Raw genomic sequence first — 24,491 nt, forward strand, 5'->3', positions numbered from 1 at the left:
TAAGGAAAAGTACATTTTTACTTCTTCTGCCCATATATTACTTGATTAAATGCGCAGGTGTTCATTTCACTATAACATGGTCACACCTGGTTTAATTACAGGGTTAATACAAAAGGAAGAGTAAAAAAATATTCATTACTTCTATACAATGAACTGTTATGCTATGAGCAAATGCAAAGAAAAAACTTTGTACACCAAAGGTCTAGAGATACCACATAATGTATGAGAAGATTAAGCAACCAAATGTTTACAGATGGGATACACCCTATTATGGCTTATTCATCTCATACTGTTATTAACAGCTATATTCTTACAAGTTTATGTAAAAGGTAATACATCAGCTGCTACTAATGCTTCTGTCTCAATCCAAAGCTTTATTATTCACTTTCCAATTCTAGCTCTGCACCTCATAAGCAGTCTCTCCACTCTGCTATGAATCTCTCTCTTCCTCTATCTTACCACCTCAGGTACTGAGCCATGATTCAGAATCTGATTCTTGATCTTGAATCTAACAATTTTGATCCAGCTGGGCCTGTGCTTCAGGATTGTCAGCCTTGGGGAATCAGAATTCAAATGAGACTGTTCAGCTGGACCCAATCAGATGATAAGGAACAACTTTCAGGTCTAGACAAATACCAAGAGAGCAGAGCAGTACTCCTCAGTGAAGGCCCTTATGGGGCAGGGGCTGAATAATTGCAGCCGGATGTCTGCAGACATATTTAGGTATTTATTTTATTTATTCAATTTATATGCCGCCCCTCTCCGAGGACCCAGGGCGGCTCACAATACACTCAAAAAATCACTATAAAAACACTTAAAAATTAAAAACCTTAAAGACAGTAAAACCCATTCACACCATTCATGGCCGGATCTCGTCAGATCGCAAAGCGAGATCAACAGTCCCAGGCCTGCCGGAAAAGCCAGCTCTTCACCGCTTTTCGGAAGACCAATAGGGTGGGGATGGTCTGGACCTCAGGAGGTAACTGGTTCGAGAGCTGGGGCAGCCACAGAGAAGGCCCTCCCCTGCGGGCCTGCCAGCCGGTATTGTTTAGCTGACGGGACCCAGAGGAGACCAACTCTGTGGGATCTTACCAGTCACTGGGAGCTATGCGGTAGAAGGTGGTCTCGAAGATAACCTGGCCCTGAGCCATGTAGTGCTTTAAAGGTAATAACCAACACCTTGAATTGTGACCGGGTAGCTGCTTTGCTTGCAGCCTTTGTTGGAAACAACTATTTAAAATCCTAGTTTATAGCTGTTGTTTCTGTTTGTGTCATCCTTTGACTCTTAGACCAGCTGACAACCTGATTTGGCTTTTTGTGAGTCTTAGAACATATTTGAATTACACTATTGCTTCTTTGACTGTAATTAGCATTTTACAAGCAAGCACTCTCTGGTAGGCATTTGAATTACATTGTCTGCTGTTATCAGGTTCTGATTACTGTGTCTGTTTGTGACCACAACCTGAAACAGAACAACTTCCCAATTCCATCTACTCCTGCATCAATCCATTTACATGTAATGCTTTCCACAATGCTCTTCTCGCTTTCTACTAACCACCCATGCATTCCAAAAACAAATTCCTGAAATAGCATCTATAAAACTAATCCAGACAAAACTAGCTATACTAAACTACCTACCTAAGCATCACATTTTTAAAAATATATGGATTTTCTTGAACCTGTCTCATATGGATAGAAATTATGTCTATTGGACAAGCATCAAAACATGTGACTTTGTCTTCTGCATGGTCAAAATCTATACAAATATTTCAAATTGCTATTTTCTTTATGCAAAATAACTGGAAAGGAAATGGGGGCAGTATCCACAATCATCCAAATTTTACACTTAATTTTGCATGTAACTAATTGGGATTTAAATACACAAAACAAGATGCTGATCAAGTGCATTCAAATTGCTATCACATATATAGCAAAATCTGGTATTTTAATGATGATCAAACACTATTCAAACACTGCAGTTATTAACATCAAATTGCAAGCTTTGGACTACAAAAATTGAAAACTTCACTTTGGTTGAATACAGTCTAAAATAGATGTTCCATAAATGTTTATTACTCCTTTACTGTTAAAATGAATAATTCTGTGGCAACATGACTGCAGAAACATCTTTGACAGCACTGGCTCAATGGCCTTGAAATGGAGATAAGCACCGCTCCCTGTAGGTAGCAACAACTAGCAGAGTAAAATCCACAGGGACTTTACCTTTTTATTGTTAGAGAGGTCAACTTAACTACAGTGCCAATCATGACACAAATACTGCCACTTATGTTCTTGTGTTAGATGTTATTACATCAGTACTTAATGGCAATTTTGTGACATGAAGTGATAAATACAGTGCATGTTTGCATCAATGAAGCTTGTTGCCGGCACCATTAGTTGTAATAGTATAGCTACCATAAACTATCTTAACACTTCATTTGTTTCTACCTATTTAAATGCACTAAAGACAACTGGAGTTAAGTCATTTTTAAGGGCTTCCTTCTGATAAGATTCTATGATTCAGTAGATCATATCTACTAGTGAACTCAATGAAATCTTCACATACAAAATTCCAAGGATAATTGGGCTTGATCATGAACTATGGCAGTAAGACAGCTTTTCTTATATAACTACAGGTAATCCTTGACCATGGAGTTACAGCAGCACTGAAAAAAGTGACAACCACCAATGCACCATTATGACTGTTGTAGCATCCCCATGGCCATGTGATTGACATTTGGATGCTTGATAGCTGGTTCATATTTACGATGGTTGCAGTGTCCTGGGATCGTGTGATCATCTTTTGTGACATTCTGACAAAGTCAATGGGGAAGGCAGTCACAACTGAGTTACTAATTTAACTGCAATGATTCATTTAACAAATGTGACCAGAAAAGTTGTAAAACGGGACAAAATTCACTTAACAAATTTCTCACTTAGCAACATAAATTCTGGGCTCAATTGTAGTGATAAGTCAAGGACTACCTGTATACGGTATATATTGCCTCAACTCCTGGAAAAAATGGGTGGGTAGAAGTTTGCCACTATGCAATGATTTGGGTCTATCTGACATTGTGAGAAAGCATATTCTTGGCTCAGGATGAAAATCTGAGCAACTGGATTTGGAGGAGAAAGTTCTTTGTTACAATTCTTTTCTAGGTATTATTTGCAACACTGTCATTCAAGCAACATTTTAAAGCCATACATTTAGAAGCAAGTTACTTAAAGGCACTGGGATGTGACTTGTTAATCAGGTTAGTTCTTTCACCATTTGTCAGGGGTGAGGTATGCTGACACTAACCATCAGACAAGATTTAATTTCAGTTATGCCTAAGGAAAAGTTTGTTTTCTGTTCAGCTTCTTTCAAACTCAGAAATGTGATCAGCATTGAGTATTATCAGGACAAGTCTTCAGTTCTGACTTTTTTGGTTTGTTCACTTGATTCACACTGTGGATCTTTCCTCTTATTTTTCTGCTGCTGAAGTCTCTCTTCTTTCTTTTTTAGATAAATGGACATATTATCAAAAGAAGCCTTGTAGAGATTTTGGAAGCAGCTCTCTTTGTCCATAGCACCTGCAGAAGGTAGAGTAAGTCAGAATTTTAAGTAACAATTACTTTACAGTACCTGGCAAATTAGTAAATATTTATAAGCAGAGATTTTGTTTATGCCTAAAATGAGAACAGATATTTAAGTCCTTATAAACCTACCTCCTACCATGTAGAGGAAAAAAAAACTATTCCAATTTCAGCTACGCAAAGTTGTAGGTTTTCCTTTTCCCACATTTGATACCTAACAGCAATCGTTCTATCTGATTAGCTAAATTGTTTCCGTCCCATTGGTTTATGACAAATAAAACTTTGGCCCATACTGGTTAATGATATGCATATCCAAACTATTAGCAAAAGAACAGATAACCACATTTGGACTAGAAACTCTCCAAATTTCTTGCCCTTTTAGTTGCTGCAGTGCACAATTAAGATAGCTGATCCTCCCAGTCACTTGTCAAAGAAAAAGGAGGACAGATTCAATTAGGTAACTAAAGCACATATTAGGAAGAAGAGAGACAAACTCTAATATACAATGAGGAAAGGTGTCCAATAGAGGTCACTGTGACATCACATGCACTGTGATATTGTTGTGCAAAGGGCAAATTATGTAATTTATATGTGATGAATAATATAATGTATGTCATTTGCATAATGACATTTATAGGGTTATTTACTCTCCAAATGTCCATGAGAAAAATGGTGAACACAGCTGTTATCAGTAGCTATTAACAATCTACTTTTTTTAAAAAAAGTAATAAATTTCTGATTCCTTTAGAGCAGGGCTAATGCAGCCTCTGGGTCATATGCAGCCTAAATATTCCCACTTTACTGAAAACTGTCAAAAATCTAAAAACTGAAAGAAAACTGTAATGCTAAAACTATAAACTCCAAAAGTAAGCAGTTTAAAAATTAAAGATATCTCCCAAACTACTTCCAAACCAAGTTTCACTCATAAATGTTGTGGATCTATCACATGGCTGCCTCAATCTCTCCTAAATTAAGGGTGCCAATAGACCTCAAAGAGCTTGTTTACCATTATTTGAGAGATTAATTGCTTAACTATGAAGGATTAAAAACTGATCAATATATATGGTAATTCTATGACAATTTCTCCTTTCTCCCATGTTTTTTGTCAAATTGAGAATTTGCTTGGTTCCTCACCAAACAATGTCATAGGAGTGCACTTCTCATTCTGGCAAAGATCAGTACCCATTAGAAGTTTATGGTAAGCATCATGTAGTTCAAATTTAACTGACAAGATGAATTTAAGGATGATTTAACTGATACCTTACTGAACTACTGAGCAGAACTAAAAACAGCTACCATTAGGATTGCAATACTTATCTGCCTCAGCGAAGAAAATAATCACCAGCTCTACATAACTATTAGTCTTTCTATCTGACTGCACAAAATTAACTCTGTGGTGGATTTTTTATTTCAGCAACTGTTCTAAAAAATGGTTGAAAAATTCATTCCCACCCACCTTACCAATTTTCAAAATGTTACAGCAGAAAAAATACTTTGTTCCCCTTTAGAAGTGGAAGACGGAAAAGAGGTAGTAAAATGCTGGCAACAAAAATATATAGGAACCACCATTTTCGTAGGGGTAGCAACACTAATTAGGTATTAAGAGCAGGACTTATTAATGAGCTCTCTGTTAATTATCTACAATAATCACTGTCATTTTAATAGTCCCCTTTATTCATCTGCTGATACAGTTAAGATCTGTGCACAACATTCTACTTCTTACCAGGAGGGGGTAAATCTGAGGGAATGACTCTGTTGTGTTTTTATGGTATTCAGCTATTCTTCTGTGTTAACAGTAAGTTGGGCATTTTAACACTTGATCCCTGTGGTTTAAAGCAATGTTTCTTAATCTTGGCAACTTGAAGATGGGCGGACTTCAACTCCCAGAATTCCTCAGCCAGCTAAAACCCACCCATCTTCAAAGTCAGCAAGGTTAAAAAACACTGAGCAATGAGGCTTCCAGGTAACTTCTCCCACCTCCAAGAACCAATGCTCATGCAGAAACCAAAGCTAAAACTAAAGTCAGCTTTAAGTTTCAGATATGGATTCTCCAAATTGTAATCAGACCCTCCATGTAAAGTATTTGTTGGTTTGTTAAACTCATATTTCCTACCTTCAAATATTCTCCAATGGTCACATATGTACTTGGACATTTTCACTAATTCTTTCTTGTCAATAATAGGCTGAAAACAAAACAAAACAAAACAAAACAAAACAAAACAAACAGAACAACAGTAGTTATTGAAAATTTCATAGGAAGCAGGGGGCTTTTCATACAGGCTGGCTTGTACTGAGAACAGCTCCTGTAATTTTTTGCTTTGCCTGACCCATTTCCATGTTTTCATGAAGGTATACAACAACAACAAAGATATTCTACTTTCAGATGAAAAATAAGTAAATTAGGTCAGTGCTTCTTTTTTCCATAACAGCAGATCTAGTTTTTTAATTTAGACTGCTGTATATTGACCCACAATTACACTAGGTTTATAGCTATGCACACATACACATAGGGTTCCCAGTTTGAGCTGCTATACCCCATTTTCTTTTTCCCAAGTTTAACTGAGAAATTTTCAAACCAAGGTACAATATTCTAACAAACCAAAAGCCCTGCTGCCAACAAAATGGCAGGACAGATGTGACAAAAAAGTAATATTTACATACTTTTGGTCTTTTCTTTTATATACTGCATATATAAAATTTAGTTATGATTTGAACTGAGTCGCTATATCCCACTCAGCATGTTCAATTACTGTGTTTCCCTGAAAATAAGACCCTGTCTTATATTTTTTTGAACCCTGAAATAAGTGTTTGGCCTTATTGCCATGCGCTCAAAAGCCTGATTGGGCTTATTATCCGGGGATATTTTATTTGGGGGGAAACAGGGTACCTATTGCCTAACAATACTCTAAATTTTAATCTGAGGGATCTATGTTGAACTATATTTTCTTGTTTAGAACTAGCAAAACAAATATCAGCCATAGAAAAATCATTAAAGAGCTGAAGTATTACACTACAGAAATGCACGGTAATCAGGACTTCGGGTTGACATCGCGGTGAGATCAGACACGAGAAGAGGTCTCCGCGTTCCCGTGCCAAATCCTCCCTGTTGGTGGGCTCTGAGAGAAGCCGAAGCTTCCCTGTAGAGGAGGCGAAGCAAAGAGGGGTGCCCTGCGTGGTCGCAGAGAGACAACTCTCCTGCCTGACCCGGGGTTTTTCTTTCCCTCTCAGCCACGACGAGGAGAAGAGGCAGCCTAAACATTGATTCGGGTATCTAATTTTGTCTTTATAAACTGAATTAAATTTGGATCTTAATTTATCACGTTTGAAACAATGCTGAAACCTCTGTTGATGCTGCCATCTACTGGTGAATGGAATATACTACACCCATACAAATCTAGGAAAATTTTGACAGAAGATATAAGCAACATCTTTTTGAAGGATTGTGGTGATACTTACTGTCCTATAATTAATTACTTTACTACTGTGATAAGGAAGACTTCTAAGTAAGGTAAAATTACTTTTGTTGTGTGGAAACTGTCCGGACTTTTTGATGATGAGCAAAACTGGAACTGAATATATTGTTTGTGGCCCTGACTAAAAGTGGACTTATTAAACTAAAACAAGATGCCTTTTCAGGGGGAAATGAGTGAGATTTCAAGAGAAATGGCATGGATGTTTCAAAGCATCAGGGATACCATGATAAAGAACCAAAGAGAGATAAAAGACTTAATCCAAGGTATAAGTGACAAAGTAGAAAATATGATCCAACTGGCAATGAATGAAGATCAAAGAGTCCAGGAAAAAAAGGAAGCTGCAGAAAGAATGGAGGAAAAGATAGAACAGACAAATTACCAAATAAAACAAGAGGATGTGTATTGATGTTGATATATGTTTAAAAATAAAAACCCAATAAACCTTTAAAAAAAGAAATGCATGGTAATCCAACCATTGTAATTCAGCAATTGGCCAGAATCTTTTGCCATACACCACAGAATTAAAAATATATGTAGCAGTCTATGATCATAAAAATTCTCTCACCTGCCACTGTCCATCCTCAGGCTGGTAGAATAGAAGAGGTATTTGCTGATTCTCCTGCAGTACCCAGACCCCACCTGTTTCCTCAAATGCAACGTCCCAACCTTTGTGGTTTAAGGTTATATGCTGTTTAGAAATTAAGCTCTGAGTACCGGCATCAAGCTGGAAGATGGATACTGCAGGAATACTTTTAGAAGCAACCAACATTATGTTACTTTTATACATCAGGTTTCCTACATCAATTACATCAAATGGTTAAGAAAATGATATGTCAAATGTAGTAAAGGGGTCTCCAAACTCGTCAACTTTAAGAGTTGTAGACTCCAATTCTAAGAATTCCCCAGCCAGCATGGGGAACTGAAGTTCACAACTCTTAAAAGTTGACAGGTTTGAAGACTCCTGGTACAGATTAATTCTCATCTAATCAGAAGTAACTCTTGTTGAACTTATTAGAGCTTATTCTTAGGTAAATAAATATAGAACTGAAACTTTAGACGCTCTGCAAAATTAGATAAGTAATCTCTAGTGTCGGCTGGTACATGCAATATGGCCACCTTAAGGAACTCCTACGATAATATTTCAAGGAACAATCTCCAATATCTGCAATGAAGTAGCAGAAGTAATTTCACAATGTCAACATTCATTATAAATATCTATAAATTCTTATTATAATCCCTTAATTCAAATAAATTTAGGAGCCTTGGTGGCGCAGCAGACTAAAATGCTGTTAAGTAGCACTTAGCTGCCAGCTGCCTGCAATTACTGCGAGTTCAAATCTCACCAGGCTGAAGGTTGACTCAGCCTTCCATCCTTCTAAGGTAAGTAAAATGAGGACCCAGATTGTGGGGGCAATAAGCTGACTTTGTATAAAAAGAACACCGCTTGGGGGCCCCCGAAAGCCCTACTAAGCAGGTATATACAAAAGTATGAAGGCTATTGCTTAACGCATTGTAAACCGCCCTGAGTCTCCGGAGAAGGGCCGCATATAAATCGAACCAATAAATAAATAAACAAACAAACAAACAAACAAATAAAGTTTCATATTGTTCCTGTACAATATCATCACTATATCTTACGTCATTTAATCAATTGATTCCATAATGCAGGTAATCCTTGACTTATGACCAGAATTGAGTCCAAAATTTCCATTGCTAAACAAGACAATTATTAAGTGAGCTTTGCCTTATTTTATGACCATTAAACAGTTGTTAAGTGAATCATTGCAGTTAAGTTAGTAACATGGTTGTCAAGTGACTCTGACTTCCTCATAGACTTTGCTTGTCAGAAGGGTACAAAAAGTGATCACATGACCCAGGGACACAGCAACTGTCACATGACTGTGGGGATGCTGCAATGGTCATAAGTATCAAAACCGGTCATAAGTCACTTTTTCAGTAACATTGTAACTTTGAATGTTCACTAAACAAATGGTAGTAAGTCGACGATTACCTGTTTAGTATAAACTTTACAGAAATCAGACAAAGCTTGTAATGAAATAATGTAATTGTCTGTTGCCTCTACAGTAATTATATTTTTTCCTCTTACCAATCATATAAAACGGCAATGTAATTTCCTTCACAACAATAAGCTATTCTTGAGACTGCATATTTCTGAGGAGGAAAAGAAATGTAAACGTAATTGGCAAGAGCTAATTTTTTTATGTGTGGGAAGAAATAGAACAGTAGTAAAAGAAACCTTGGATCAAAAACATATATATGAGGGTTTTTTTTAATAACAAAGACAAGCTGTCTCTTATTCAGTCTACCCTGTTTTCTGTTCTGAGCAAAGACAGCAAGTTGAAAAATACAAAACATCTAAGGGGGCAGAAGTTGGATGAATAGTTAGTATGTCAAAAGAAAATGTTCTTGAACCTCCATGATTGGTATAACCACTGCACAATTGTTTAGTTACAATTTTTAGACTATCAGTACATCTGTCCACACGATGGAGGTTAGTACAATAGAGAGAAAGAGTATCTGCTTATCCATGTTTATCTGGAATAATTTAGCATTCCCCAGACAGAATACTCTCATACTATCCTCTCTGAGATCAACCCAATAGCATTTATTTAAAATTAGTGAAAAATTAAAGTAAGCCTCCAATAACACGAAGAAACATTTCTAAAAAGTTTTAAATATTAGTGTACTCATGTTATGAAGTAATTGCATTCTACAATTCTACTTCTCAAAATATTCTTTACCAAAAAACCTATATTTTATAGAATCAAAAGTTGATTTTCAGTAGCATAAACCTGCTCTCAACTTAATGACAGTTCAATAAATTCATTCAAAAAAGAAAACACAAGTGTAAAAAAGCAAAAATGGAAACATGCATATTATAGAGAACATCCACACAAAAGACAATTACCTTCTTATTCTTACCAGCTTCATTCATATTCAAATTATTCAATTGAAAGCAATGGAGTTCTTTCCCACTTTTATACTTCCAGAGCCTCAATGTACCATCCTAGGAAGTTCACGAGATGAACTAATCATTATTTTTGCCAAAGGAAAGGCTTTATTAATTGCACTGAGAGGTCTCTCATATACTATATACACATTAACAAGGTTGATATCATACTAAGATGTAATTTCTTTATCTATGGTTGGTTAAACAAGCTATAATGGCTGGGTCCACACCTAACTTTAAGCATAGGTCATGATGCGTAAATCACCACAATGTGCATAATACAATTTGATGAGCAAAAAAACAAAGAAACCACATTGTGACTTAGCATAACTATAAATTCAGCCAATGGTTTAAAAGCCCTCTAAGATACATGCATATATATCTCATGTATATTGAGCAATAAATATTCATAATTTCTAATTATTTCTAATAACATATTACTATATTTCATATTGAGTTTAAGTAGATATTAATAATGAATAATGTGATGTAAAACACATGGGAGAATGATGATTCCCTATAATGTTAATCATTCTTCATGTTTCAGCCAAAAACATGAGAGGCAGCAAGAGAAATTGAATCTTTTACATTAGAGGAAAGAAAAAAAGCATTTTTATAAGCATTTATTAACATTCTAAACGTAAAGAATCCCAGATAATTTACATACCCCGGAAGCAGATAAAAGAAGATCAGAAAAGTTTGGTGGTACCAATATTCTGCTGACAAATCTAGAAAGAAAAAAATAAATTGAAACAAAAGCAATAAACAGTAAAATTATATGTATATACAGCTGTGCAAGAAATTTTGTACCTAGACTGATATCTTTCCTTGTATTTCTAGAAAAATCTGCATATAAAAAGTTTACCCTAATATTTTTTCTTTTTAATAAATTAGTTTTAAAAATAGTCCAGCAATCTATTCAGATTCTTGAAATACATTCTTCTCCAATTTTTACATAACAGTGACAAATAACAGGAAAAAAATCTAGAATAAGATAATGTATAACTCTTAACTGAATTGCAGACCTCCATTTTATTTCATGATCAAGCTGAAGTATTGGGACTTCAAGTATCATACTAATGTAGATTTGTATATGATAGCTATAAGTAGCAATCTCCTAGTGAAGCGTTTCTTTGAACATTAAGACTAATTTATTGCCACTAGAAACAAAGCATGACTATATTTATTTATTATTTATTTATTAGTTCAATTTATATGCCGCTCTTCTCCGAAGACTCAGGGCAGCTTACAATGCACTTATAGCATATATGCTGAGGGTGCACAAAATGCTGTTACCTTTCCACTGAAGTGGTACCTATTTATCTACTTGCATTTGCATGCTTTCAAACTGCAAGGTTAGCAGAATTGAGAAGTCTCAATTCTTATCCTTCATTGGGGACTAAGACTATCAGCATGTATGCAGAAAGAAGGATGTGAATGCACACACATACACGTAAAAGAAAATAATAATTCTTTTAAATACTCTTAGATTTTTTTATTAACAAATGTTTTTTAGGCTAGGGAATGTTCTAATGGATGACATATTAGCTACATTTTGACAATAACAACATAATTTTTTCTGAAAATCTGAATTCCCTCAGCATCCAACTCATTTATTTCTTCCCAAATCAGAGCTAGAATGGATTCTTTAAAAATAATTCAAGGAAGTGAACATTTATTATTATTTTAAAGTAGTCTAAAGCATTTCTGATCCCAAGAGATTGATTAGAATACTAGCTATTATTAAGCTTGGGCTTAAATATATCTTCCTTCTTCTTGTTTCCTTATGTTAGTAAAGAGGAGGAGTTTCCTTTCAATCTCATTGAAAAGTTTTTTGGTTACTCACTCTCTATGACCCAGGCAAAAGGACACTATAACATGCGGTGCTTTAGTCAAACTAACTCGGATCTTCTCATCTCGATCAGCTGTTACAATATACTGGTCATCAGGACTCAATGTCTAATGATAACAGAGCAATAGAAATATAATCAATGGCATGTTCAGGCATAATCATCCACGCACCAACTGTATCATTTGTTTGGCTTCAAACTGATAATCTGAGAAAGACCGGAAGGAATATTGAAAAGTTACCGGTCTACAACATTTTACAAACCTATTTACATATATATGCATTTGTCTTAATAATTGCTAATATACAGAAAATCATCTAATTTTTTAGTCTCATTTGACAGAGTTGAACTCATTAAGTAACTATGCAGTACACACTACCTCTCAGCCCAAACTACCTCATAGGGGTGATTCTGAGAGAGGGAAAAAAATAAGACTTATTTTTTATCAAATTATTTATCAGTTTTTAAAACTGCCCATCTCCCTCAGCGTGACTCTGGGCTGTGTAGAGATAAAATATCAAACCATAAAAAACAGTATATACATTTAAAAAAAAAAAAAAAGCATGGATGAATTAAAAATCAGTGTCAAACTTAATTAAAAGGCAGGGAGAGGGCTTTCAGGACACCAGCCAGCCTCATGCCTGTATGAGGCTATGTGAGTCCCAAACAAGATCTCAGAAAAAGTTTTTACGCCTTTCAGGAAGGTCAGGAGGAAGATGTTCCACAGGGCAGGGACAATGGCATAGAAGGCCCTCTTCTTGGACCCTGCCAGTTGGAATTCTTTATCTGACAGGATTTGTAACATGCCTTTCCTGCCTGATGAAGACAGACTTAAATTTGATTAGTCTTTAATAAAATATATTATTGGAAATATCCATTAAAAACTCATGTGTACCAAATCCAACAAAAGAGACAAGTGTCCAAGCTCAATTGTTCCTGCATTTTTTGGTTCTATTATTGAATAAGAATACACATCGCCAGATTTGTCAGCAACCAAAATTTTGTCTTCTGTAGATGTTATTATCAGGGAGGTACATCTTCTCATGACAGGTCTGAAAAAAAATAGACATAATTCAACATTTTGGAACTTCAGAACCTAACATGGTCTACATGTGACCAACGAAAGCATAACAAATCTATAACACCCATCATTTCCTAGAATTCTAAAAATGGGTTGGGAAAGATGCCTGAGACATCAGCTTGGAAACAGCTGTATTAGGTTCACAGCAAAACAACAACAACAACAACCACAACCAAAACCTTGTATCACAAGTATGTGAGGCTTGGCATGGTTTGGGAGATTTGCAATGTCATGGAAAGTGATTATGAAGCCATTGGCTTATCCAAAAGTTTGCAGAGCAACAGAAAAATATTTATAGGCTGTTCTTCAGCTGGAGTGACAAAGGAAACATAAAACACAACAATAAAGCTAAGAAACAAATCCAAGCAGAACAGTAAATTTAATATAACAAGGTAAGGAATGTGTGTGTATATATCTTTTGAGACAGTCTTGATTTTTGGCAATTACCTGGACTAGACCCTGCAGTTTTCTTGGAAGTGGTTTGCCCTTGCCTGCTTTCAAGGCTGAGAGAGAGTAAGTGACCCAAGGTCACTCAGGAAAGATCATGCTAAGAAATGTACGGTCTCTGGCTTCTAGCCTAGTACCTTAACTGCTACACCAAACTGGCTCTCTATGGAAAACATGCATAATTTCTGTTACTAATGCTTAGATTTATAAAAATATTTTAAAACATTTTCCTTCCCATACCTTATGCTCAGACATTCCCAGGAAGGCTTTGTGCAGAAAAGAATTAATTGTTTGTTGTCATCAGTCAGAACAAAATACTTCCCTGATGAAGAAAATGCACAGGCAAGGATATTATTTGTTTTGCCTAGTGGCTTTCCATCCTCACTAAAGAGAAAAAACATGAAACATTTGATTCAAAAATAAACCTTTTCAAGCATTTCAAATTATATTTTCTGGGATAAAATTTTCAATTATTTTACAGAATATCTGTTCTTTGATCATGTAAAAAAATTAAATATCTATGGAGATTCTCAGTTATCCAGGTCATGGTTATCCCAAAGGTGCTTTTTCAAAAGGCAACTGGGCTTTCTGGTTTTACTTTGAAAACGTTTTGAGGCGAAACATCTTCAAAAAAAAACAAACAAACAGAAAGTCCAGTTGCCTCTTGAAAAAGCACCTTTCGGATAAAAAAATTAAGAAACAAGGGAAGCTATTTCTTAGTATTAATTTTAATTATTTAATTTTACTTTGCGTTTTAACTGATACCTTGGTAGAAAAGACACTCCTCTTATAGGCAATGCTTATCTAAGAGAGGTAAATGCCATATTTTCCCAAAGTATCTCTAGAGATGCTTAATTATAGATTCAATTATCCCGTTAGCATGGTTGTTTGTTCTTTGATGAGAGATTGCAGTAGAAGTAATGTTTTATATACCTGGGAAATTAAATACTCTCACCTTTCTTGTTTTTCTTGAAGTTTTTTGCTTGCAGTACTACAGTCATAAATGAAAAGATCATCATTGCTGTCAAGTAAATGAATATACTTCAGATAAATATTTCCTATGGAAGCAATCTCGTGTTGAACTCTTCAAAAACAGAGCAATGTTCCCTATACCAATAGGTTAGCAACCTACAGCTCTATTTTTTTTCCAGACCTAAACCTACTCTCTTTTGTTGGTATTCTCAACACCTATTCCAATTTCTCTGAATCTTTGTTAAAATATGAAACCTAAAACAGAAAATAATACTTGAGGTAGAACATGATCAATGCAAATATAGTGGAGCAATATACCTACTGATACAGAATAAAACTGAATTTGCCTTTTCAGCAACCTTATATTCAACGTGGTCAGCTATAAGTCAAAATACTTCTTCAGAATATGAATGTCAAGCCAAATATACCTCTATCTTGTTTCTGTTCATTTGATTTCTTTTTTCCTGTTTCTACTTTATTGTTATTTTACCTTTATTTTTCAGCTTGTATGCTGCTTTAAGTACTCTTTCATCCCACTTTTTTTGTTTGTCTTCTACAGTATGTTATCTCATACCGTTTTCTTTCATCTAAAATTTGCAAAGTATTTCCTCCATCTCTCAATCTGCCAAACGCTTAACATTTGTCAGCTAATTAACAAATACCCAATAGCCTATGTTGACTTACAAATCAAATTACTATCACACCGTTTGTCAGATTCTATGCTGAAATTAAGATATATTATATCCACAGGATCCCTACAGTCTATTAAGAAAAATACATCTTATAATAAAGAAAGCATCTTCACTAAAAAATCTATGTAGAAATCTAAGAATAAATTAAAATGTCCACAAGTTCTCAATACTTCCATTTGGTCTCTTAAGTGTTCTCCATTAATTAGATATTGGTTAGATATTTTATGCCTTCCTCTATCCTGTGAATGAGTGTTAAAGAGAAGACTTTAAGAGGTGGTCAGAAATTTCTTAGGTATATCATGCTTGGTAGAGTTTATCCCCATATAGATACTTGGAATGAATTCTTTCATGACACTCAATTCATACTTTTTTAAAAAAGGCTTTTGGAGAGTTATTGAATTACTGTAAAAGATAATTATTGCTACTATTGGAAACAATACTTTTTTTTAGAAACCTCCAAATGTGGATTTTGAGTCTGTTTTGGTGTCTTTTAGTTACTGATGATTCCTGGCAACTGCCTGGACAAGTCCCTGCAGTTTTCCTCACAGGGTTTTTTGGTCATTATTTGCCACTGCCTCCTTCCTAAGGCTGAGGGAGAGTGCCTGTTCCAAGGTGCACCAAAGCCAGCAGTAACCACTCCACCAAATCGGCTCTTTCTTCATGTTAGTAGTCTCATAATTTAAGTGTGCACGGTTGATAGAAGCTCCACTCTCTTTTTCTCCGTATTACTTTACCTTTGCCACTTTGCTAAACTTCCACTGTCAGGTCTGTACATGTACAATATGTAAACTAGCCCCACATTTCTTCAAAATATATTGGACTATCATTCCCATTATGCCAATCGGTATCCATCTGTTAACAGTAACGGAAGTATTGATCTAGGGACCAAAAGGCAAGTGAAAGTTTATTTAAACTCCCACCTTTCAGACACACACAACCTTTCACTCACTTGGTCTCTTTATAATTAGCGGCGAAGAACTTCGTGCCGCCGCTAACCACCATCAGATCCTCGCGAATGAGGAGCTGCGGAGCAGCACTCACGATTCCAGCAACATCAACCGCCTCCATCGTCACGGCCAGACCCACGTTGGGTCGCCCGAGATTCGTCACCAGCTAATGATGTCATCCCCCGGCCTACTAATGATGACCTCAGAAAAGCCCGGATTGCCATAGAGATGAGCGTATAGTTGTTTGGAACCTGAACCGCTAATGTGGCTAGACTTACTCCTCGTTCCTCTGTGGGAACAGAACTGTTAGAAGTCTAATCGGTAATTCCAACAGAAGGCTGCCATAGGTTTCCATAATCTCGTCTCGTGATAATGAATGCCCTGGGGGAGGCGCCATCACAGAGAGGAAAGAACATAATTCTTTATTCTTTATTGATTAATATTGATTTATTGATTAATATTATTTTATTTATCCCTTTATTGAAAACGGAAGAAAATAAAAGGAAAGGAAATGCACTCATAAAGGGGAATGTTTGCAGGGTTGAAATGAGGGGTCCTTGGTGCTGATGAGGTTAACTAGTTTGGTTAATAAAACGTCTGCAAGAAAAGAAGCTCAGAAAGCACCAAGGACCCCACCCCCCCATATTGCACTCAAGACAACGGTCCAAGGACGTCCTTCCAACATTTTTCGCTGAAGCTCTGTTCATGTCCGTCCGTCTGGGTTTAGAAGAGCCCCTCCACTCCTCCGTAATCTCCCAAACTAAAGGGAACTCTCCGTTCCATCTCCCGCCGCTACTAAGCAACACAAACACTTCCTACCCACGTGAGCCGCGTACAGTACTTGCCTCCGGACAGCGGTTGCGGAAGGGAGATGGGGTGGGAACCTTTTCTTTTCGGCCAAAGGAGGACACCGAACAGGTTTTGGGAGACGCCAAGATGGCGGCCTCCCTGGTGACTCGCTACGGTCGTATTGCGGCGTTTAAGGTAATGGAGGATAAGATTCATTAAAAGGAGTTGCTCGTAGATTCCGTTTTCCTGTTAGGCGTCCGCCGGTATAAGCAATTGATCCGTCCTATGTCTCTGCCAATAATTAGATTTATTGTCTGTTTGGATTTGACCTGAAGTTTCCAGCTGGTATAATTTGATTCAGGACATCTACTAATTTTACTCGGGATATCTACTACTCTTTTGACGTAGACTGTACATGAGGATTATTTTCCAGTCAGCAAGGTGAAGAATAAACTGTTAGCGAGTAAAAACATAATCAAGAAGGGTTACAAATACATGCCTAAATAGTTTTGAGAAAAACTGAAATGAACATACCCTTGGGGCAGGGAAGAGAAAAAGGGCAGTGGTGGCAGGAAAGATAGAAGCAGTGCTATAAAGAAAGAAAATATTAAGATTTCATATGAAGCACCTTGAGCTCTTGAAATCAATTGTGGCTAGAGTGAATTTTATTTTGAAAGTTGCCTGAAGTGAGAGGTTTCAAGCAGTACCGGTAATATGTACAGTATTTCTTTGCTTGGGAGAGTAAATAAAACTGACAAAAGAAATCTTTTCATTGTTTTAGTATAATTAGGACAGGAATATTTGTGGTATCCAAATTTTCTCTCTGACAATATTTTACTTATTCAAGGTAGACGAGTTGTAGTTTCTGACGGGTATGATGTTAGGGTCTGATGTTGCTTCTTGCAGAGTTCTGGCTGAATTGACTTGAATTTTACTTATCAATTCATTTCTTAATATAATAGGAATAGAATATTTATTTGGCCAAATGTGATTAGACACACAAAGTATTTGTTTCCAGTGCAGAAGCTCTCAACGTACAGAGTAATAATCATAGTAATGATACCAATAACAGAGGGTACTAAAGAAGATTAGGATAATGGTAATGCCATACAATATGGGTAAATACATAGACATTTGACAGTACCGTGAGAGGTGTTCAGCAGAGTAATGGCACAAGGAAAAAAACTATATGTGTCTAGTTGTTTTGGCATGCAATGCACTATAATGGATTCCTGAGGGGAGGAGTTGAACAGTTTATGTCCAGAATGTGAGGAGTCTGTAGATATTTTCTCAGCCCTGCTTCTGACTTGGCAATATGCACATCTTCTATGGCAGGCAGGCAGGTTGGTTGCAGTTGTTCTTTCTGCAGTCCTAAATATCTGTTGGAGTCTGTACCTATCCTGTTTGGTTGCTGTAGCAAGCCAGACAGTTATAGAAGTACAAATGACTCAATTATTAGCTGCTAATAAGTACTTAGCTGTTGAATAAATATCAATAGTTCAATAGGAAGTTCAATAGCTGTTGAACTTCCTAACTTGACACAGGAAGAACATTCTTTCTTGTGCCTTTTTAATGGGAGATTATGGAACCCCAAAATTTGAAGGACTTTACTTACTTATTTATTTATTTATTATTCAAACTTCTATACCGCCCTTCTCCTTTCGGACTCAGGGCGGTGAACAGCCAAAATAAAAACATTTATACATAACATTACAATTAAAAACAGTTTTAAAATAATTAATAAATTTGGCCCATAATTTAAAATTTGTCAATTTAAAATCAGTATCAAAATTTTAAAAACCAACCCTAAAATCAAGACAGAACTGAAAAAAGTAAGTTTTTAGGGCCCGAAGAAAAGTCCTGAGGTCGGAGATCACTCGTATCTCTGGGGGTAGATTGTTCCAAAGGGTAGGTGCCACCACTGAGAAGGCTCTCCTCCTGGGGGTCGCCAGCCGGCATTGTCTGGCCGACAGCACCCTGAGGAGGCCCTCTCTGTGAGAGCGAACCAGCCGGTGGGAGGCTATTGGTGGCAGAAGGCGGTCCCGTAAGTACCCCGGCCCCAAGCCATGGAGCGCTTTAAAGGTGATCACCAATACCTTGAAGCGCACCCAGAAGTCCACTGGAAGCCAATGCAGCTCGCGCAGGAGAGGAGTCACATGGGAGCGCCCCGTCGCTCCCATAATCCCCCGCGTGGCCGCATTCTGCACCAGTTGGAGCCTCCGGGTGTACCCCAAGGGGAGCCCCATGTAGAGAGCATTACAATAGTCCAGACGAGAGGTGACGAGTGCTTGAGTAACCGTGCGTAGGGAGTCCCGGTCCAGAAAGGACTGCCGATACTGTGCTGCCAAATATAGTTAGAGGTGGTAGAATAGAAGGGCTCCTCCTAAAATCCACTCTTAGTTTTAAGCATGTGTAGTTCCAGGTTGTTCCATCTGCACCACTGTTCAACCTGTTCATCTATATGCAGACTCATCATCATCTTGAATGAGACCAATGACTGTTGTATCATTTGCAAACTTCAATACTTTAACAGGGAACCCTAAAGATGCAGTCATTGGTATAGACAGAAGAGCAATGGAGAGAACACACCGCCTTTTTTTTTTGTAAAGTTTTTTATTTTTTAAACACACAAACAAACATACAATACATCTTTTCTGAACAGAATATTGGCCCGGTCTTAAATTTATACAGATTTTTGTTCATCTTTAACACAATTTTATATATTAAATTTTTCTCATAGCATTTATTCTCTCTAATTTTAAGAAACCAATATTACCTTTCATCTTAACTTCTCATCCTAATATAGTTCAATTTTTCTTTTCCCTCCTTAAAATTTCAACCCCTAAATTTAAATTCACATAACATAGCACAATCCTCAATTATTTCCTTAAATTCTCTTATTCTGATCACCAATAATTCTTTTATCAACTGTTCCAAATAATACAATTCAACATACTAGTAAAAACCAATTAAATATATACCTTAACCCAAATGTTCAGACTACTACAATTTCATATATTAAACTTCTTATTTCTGGGTCTTATTTTCAATTCTTAAGCATCCCTACATTTTCTCATTTCTCATATTGACTTAAATAATTCATTATTACCATTCTATTACTTCATCAATTATTTATATTCTTATCTCTTATTTTAAAAATAATCCAGTTATCATAATTTCCCTAGTTAAACATATTCAATAAAAAATCAATTAATTATCAATCTTACTCCAGTACCCATAAATTTAAATTCATACAACATAGTACAATTCTGAATTATTTTCTTAAATTCTCTTGTTCCAATCTCAAATATTTTTTTCTTTATCAACTGTTCCAAATAATACACTTCAACATTTTTATAAAAGCCAGTTAAATATATCTAATTAATTCATAATCCAATATCATTTCAGCTTTCTTTTCTTATTTAGTTAAATTCCAAATATGTAATTAAGAATATTCTAGTTATTACAGTCCCCTTCATTAATTAAAAATATTCCAATTATTACATTCATCATACATCCATATAGTTTAAAATCACTTCATTAAAGATACAATTTCATCTTTTCTCTAGTATTCATTTTATTTATCCCATATACCTCTTCCATTTCTTTCTCCCTTTCTATCTTTATATTTTTTTTTATTTTTATTTTTATTTCCCTTCTTTTCTTTTGTACTTTAAAATCCTGAACTCTCTTTTCCCTTTTTCTTATCTTTTCACTATTAATCCCAGTATAATCATTTTGTTTTTTAAGGTCATAAACTCATCTGTTTTGCTGTGTCTTTCTGATTGTTTTCCATTCCTTTTTCTTATTTTCTCACTGATAATCCCAGTGTAACCATTTAAATTTTTTATATTCTTTCTATTCCACCCTTTTTTCTTTGTTTGTTTCTTTCCCCTTTTTCTATTTCTTGTAATTTTTAAAGTTCTCCTTTTTATTATTACTACCCACATAATCATTTAATTTTCCATAATCAATCTCCTTGTCTTTGTCTTCTTCTTTATTGTCAGTCTCTTTTTCTTGCTTCTCATTAGTTATTTCTTTGTCAACTTGAATGTATCCTAAGTCAATTTTTTGGTCATCAAGTTTCAATTTTCCATGCAACATTGTGGTCATTTCCCTTATTTCCACTTTCAATGATAAGTATATTGTTTTCATCATTTCCTTAAGTTCCTGTACCATTTTGTTCTTTCTAGGTTGATATTATTCCAATTGAAGTTACGTTGTAATCCTCTTTTTTTCCCTCAAAACCAAAACACTTGTGAACAAACAAAGCCTCCTTAAAAATTCTCACATGCTGTTATCCATTTCAAAGTCCAAGTTTTTTTTCCAAAACAGAGATTCAGTGTTGTAATAATTTTTTTATTCCTGAAGATGGCTCTCTACAATCCACAATTACAATCAACAAGCTTGAAAAGCATCCATTTTGTTTGAAGTCCACTTTAACAGTTTTTACTTATTTAATTTTTCTTCTTCTTCTTTTTCACCTTTATATACACCAAATCAGTTTAAAATTCAGTCCAGATTTGCCTAGTCCAAATTCCACGTTACATTCCAATTTAGTTTCAAGTTAGAGTCATTAACTGGTGCTTTCTATTACAAGTTTTTCTTCATTCTTTAATCTTCCTCCCTTTAAGATTCCTAAATTAAAGAAGGATCTTTTTGGGTTCTTAATTCTAATTTTTTAAAAAAGTTCTCCAAATACTTAAATCCAAAAAAACAATTTTCTGATCGGGTTTTGTCACTTTATAACTTCCGCCTTAATGTTCTTCTTCCGTCCTTTCCCATACCTATTAGCTGCTTTTATAGCGCCAGGACATTTACAATTATTTTGAAAATCCTCTTTTTTTTTTCTTTCTGCCTATGAGTTAGATATCACTCATCCGGCATCAATATTCCACTCAATTCTCCGCTCCTGCACAATGCTTGGTCCGGTTGCCCCAGTTTAATGGTGATCGTAATGGCCATTGCCCCCCGCTGCAGAGTCTGAGAGAATTTCCTCTGACCTCCGAGAAACTTGCCTGTTCCTCTTGGTCTTCCAAGGTGCCTCTCCTTCTTCCCTGTCCCTACAGGACAGATCCGGTCCAAAGACCCCTCTGCAATGGTTCATCAGCCCGGGATTTCACAGGTCTCATCAGAGCCTGCTAATCCCCGACTGTCTCGCTGCAACGCTTCCGGTCGAATCTCAGAACACACAGCTTTGAGAGGTGTCTGTGCTAATTATCTGGGTACTAAATGTAATTTCACCTGTTGCTTCCTATCTGTCAAAAAGATAATAATCCACCTACAAGAAAGGAGAGGCACAGCAAGCTGAATCAGTTTTGAGTGAAGAATTTCTGGAATGATAGTATTGAAGGCCAAGCTGAAGTCTACAAAAAGAACCTGTTCTTATGTAAAACTATACAGGTAGTCCTCGACTTACGATCACGATTGAGCCCAAAATTTATATTGTTAAGCGAGACATTTGTTAAGTGGATTTTCCCCCTTTTTACAACCTTTCTTGCCACAGTTGTTAAGTGAATCTGGCTTTCCCATTGACTTTGCTGGTCAGAAGGTTGCAAAAGGTGATCACATGACTCCAGGACACAGCAACGATCATAAATATGAACAAGTTGCCAAGTATCTGAATTTTGATCACATGATTATGAGGATGCTGCAAAGGTTGTAACTCTGAAAATCTGTCATAAGTCACATTTTTCATTGCCATTGTAACTTTGAACAGTCACTAAATGAACTGTTGTACGTTGAGGACTACCTGTATATCTTGGGTAATCTAGTCTGTAGTTTGCCAGGTTTAACTGTAGGCCTATGAATACTGTATATGCTCTTACTTTATAAACTGAACCATGAGTCGAGGACTACCTGTATATAGCATGGATGGCATATGACAAAGTTTTTTTCCTTGTCCACATATTCTTTTACCTCCTGTGTTGCAGTTTTCCAGTTATTTCCAGGCATCTTAGAAATACCTGTTAATAAAAATAGACTTTATTTTGAAGTCTGTATGAAAAGTATGACTTTTAGAATCTTTTCTATAACCAAGTGCTAGCCCTTCTTAAATTCTTGCAATAATTGCAATACTATACAGGTAGTCCTCAACTTCCAATCACAATGGAGCCCAAAATTTCCATTGCTAAGCAAGACAGTTGCTAAGTGAGTTGTGTCCCATTTTACTACCTTTTTTGTCACAGTTGTTAAATGAATCACTGCAGTAGTTAATCATATGACTTTGAGTGAATCTGGGTTCCCCCATTGACTTTGCTTGTCAGAAGTCAGCTGGAGAGGTTACAAATGGTGACCACGTAACACCAGGATAGTGCAGCTATGATAAATACATGCCAATTGCCAAGCTCAAAATTTTGATCGTGTGACTGGGAATGCTGTAATCGTTGTAAGTGTGAAAAACGGTCATAAGTCACTTTTTACAGTGGCATTGTAACTTTGAACAGTCATTAAGCAAATGGTTGTAAATCGAGGATTACCTGTATTTCTATGAATTGCACAGCTTATTTGAAAATGTAAGCAAAATTAAGCAAATTATTCTTATTTCTGTGTAAAAACAGCTAGAAATGGTATAGGTCATTAGTTGCCTAGGCTAAACTTTAGATGTGATTGCCCGGAAATCTTTAAAAAAAACAAAAAACCAGACGTAATTAGATACAATATTGGAGAGACAATATGTGGTTTAATATTTTTAAATATATTTGCATAATCTGCTTTATTAATAATGCACTGCAAATATATTACAGGTAGTCCTTGACTTACAACAGTTCATTTAGTGACCATTCAAAGTTACAATGGCACTGAAAAAAGTGATATGACTGTTTTTCACAGTTATACCTTTGCAGCATCCCCATGATCATGTGATCAAAATTCAGATGCTTGGCAACTGGTTTATACTTATGACCATTGCAGCATCCTGGGATCAAGTGATCACTTTTTGCAACCTTCTGACAAGCAATATCAATGAGGAAGCCAGATTCACTTAACAAACAGGTTACTAACTTGTCAACTGCAGTGGTTCATTTAACAATTGTGGCAAGAAATGTCGTAAAAATGGGGCAAAACTCACTTAAAAACTGTCTCACTTAACAACATAAAATTTGGGCTCAATTGTGGTTGTAAATCAAGGACTACCTTTTGTATAGCAACAAGCCTTTCTTTTAACTGAAAATAAGATTTTAGAATTTTTCACAAGGAATTCTTATGCAAGCTATTTTATTAGCACTATTTCATGAGCTTGTTACTCATCTATGACTATGTTATTGTATGCTGTACATATTTTTGAAAAATACATACTAATTAAAAAGTTGTTCATCAAGTATCTTTCCTGATTCTTATAGGCTGTATCACAGCAAGCATGGGGTTTACGAAGTATGCCTTCTCTTTATCTCTGCACCAAACCTGGTGATTCTAAAAAAGGCTTCCCAAAAGGTAAGACAATTTAAAATATTTATTGCCAAAAAAAATTTTATTATTGAAGCAACATTAATTAAGCAATTGCTATTTTTCATGTTTTGTAGGATGTGAAGATTCAAAGTTTTGTGGGTTTTGTTATAGGATGAATGTTTTTCCTCAAAAAAATTATATTTAAAACTAAAATAAAATATTATTGCTCTGCCATTCCATAAACCATAATTCCCATGGGAAAATCCATTAAATGGAAAGGAGAAAAGTCACCCACGTTTATTCTTCT

The 24,491-nt window shown here is 35.9% G+C and overlaps 2 protein-coding genes across 6 annotated transcripts in view; one reads left to right on the forward strand and one right to left on the reverse strand.

Moving 5' to 3' along the window:
• Positions 1-16,952, reverse strand: WDR4 (WDR4 tRNA N7-guanosine methyltransferase non-catalytic subunit). 5 transcript variants are annotated; one of them, XM_034423924.3, is made up of 11 exons: positions 16,012-16,225; positions 14,354-14,419; positions 13,639-13,782; positions 12,766-12,922; positions 11,867-11,979; positions 10,688-10,748; positions 9,979-10,077; positions 9,157-9,221; positions 7,615-7,798; positions 5,690-5,759; positions 1-3,573 (listed from the first exon to the last, which is right to left on the reverse strand). In XM_034423924.3, exons 1-11 carry the CDS (start codon positions 16,128-16,130, stop codon positions 3,398-3,400), a joined length of 1,254 nt encoding a protein of 417 aa, XP_034279815.1. In that variant the 5' UTR covers positions 16,131-16,225; the 3' UTR covers positions 1-3,397. The 5 variants fall into 5 exon arrangements, with proteins under 5 accessions (XP_034279815.1, XP_060550073.2, XP_034279817.1 ...); XM_060694090.2 differs by lacking the exon at positions 16,012-16,225 and adding an exon at positions 16,855-16,952 and having other exon boundaries at positions 1,904-3,573; positions 13,639-13,720; XM_034423926.3 differs by having other exon boundaries at positions 1,904-3,573; positions 13,639-13,720.
• Positions 16,715-24,491, forward strand: part of NDUFV3 (NADH:ubiquinone oxidoreductase subunit V3) — a 17,456-nt gene continuing 9,679 nt past the window's right edge. The window contains exons 1-2 of the mRNA XM_034423928.3: positions 16,715-16,993; positions 24,139-24,229. Of these exons, the coding sequence (XP_034279819.2) occupies positions 16,715-16,993; positions 24,139-24,229 (370 nt within the window). The remainder of the gene's footprint in view (positions 16,994-24,138; positions 24,230-24,491) is intronic.

This window comes from Pantherophis guttatus, chromosome 5 (genome assembly GCF_059756535.1).
Source record: "Pantherophis guttatus breed Tessera chromosome 5, ASM5975653v1, whole genome shotgun sequence".
Taxonomy (NCBI): Eukaryota; Metazoa; Chordata; class Lepidosauria; order Squamata; family Colubridae; genus Pantherophis; species Pantherophis guttatus.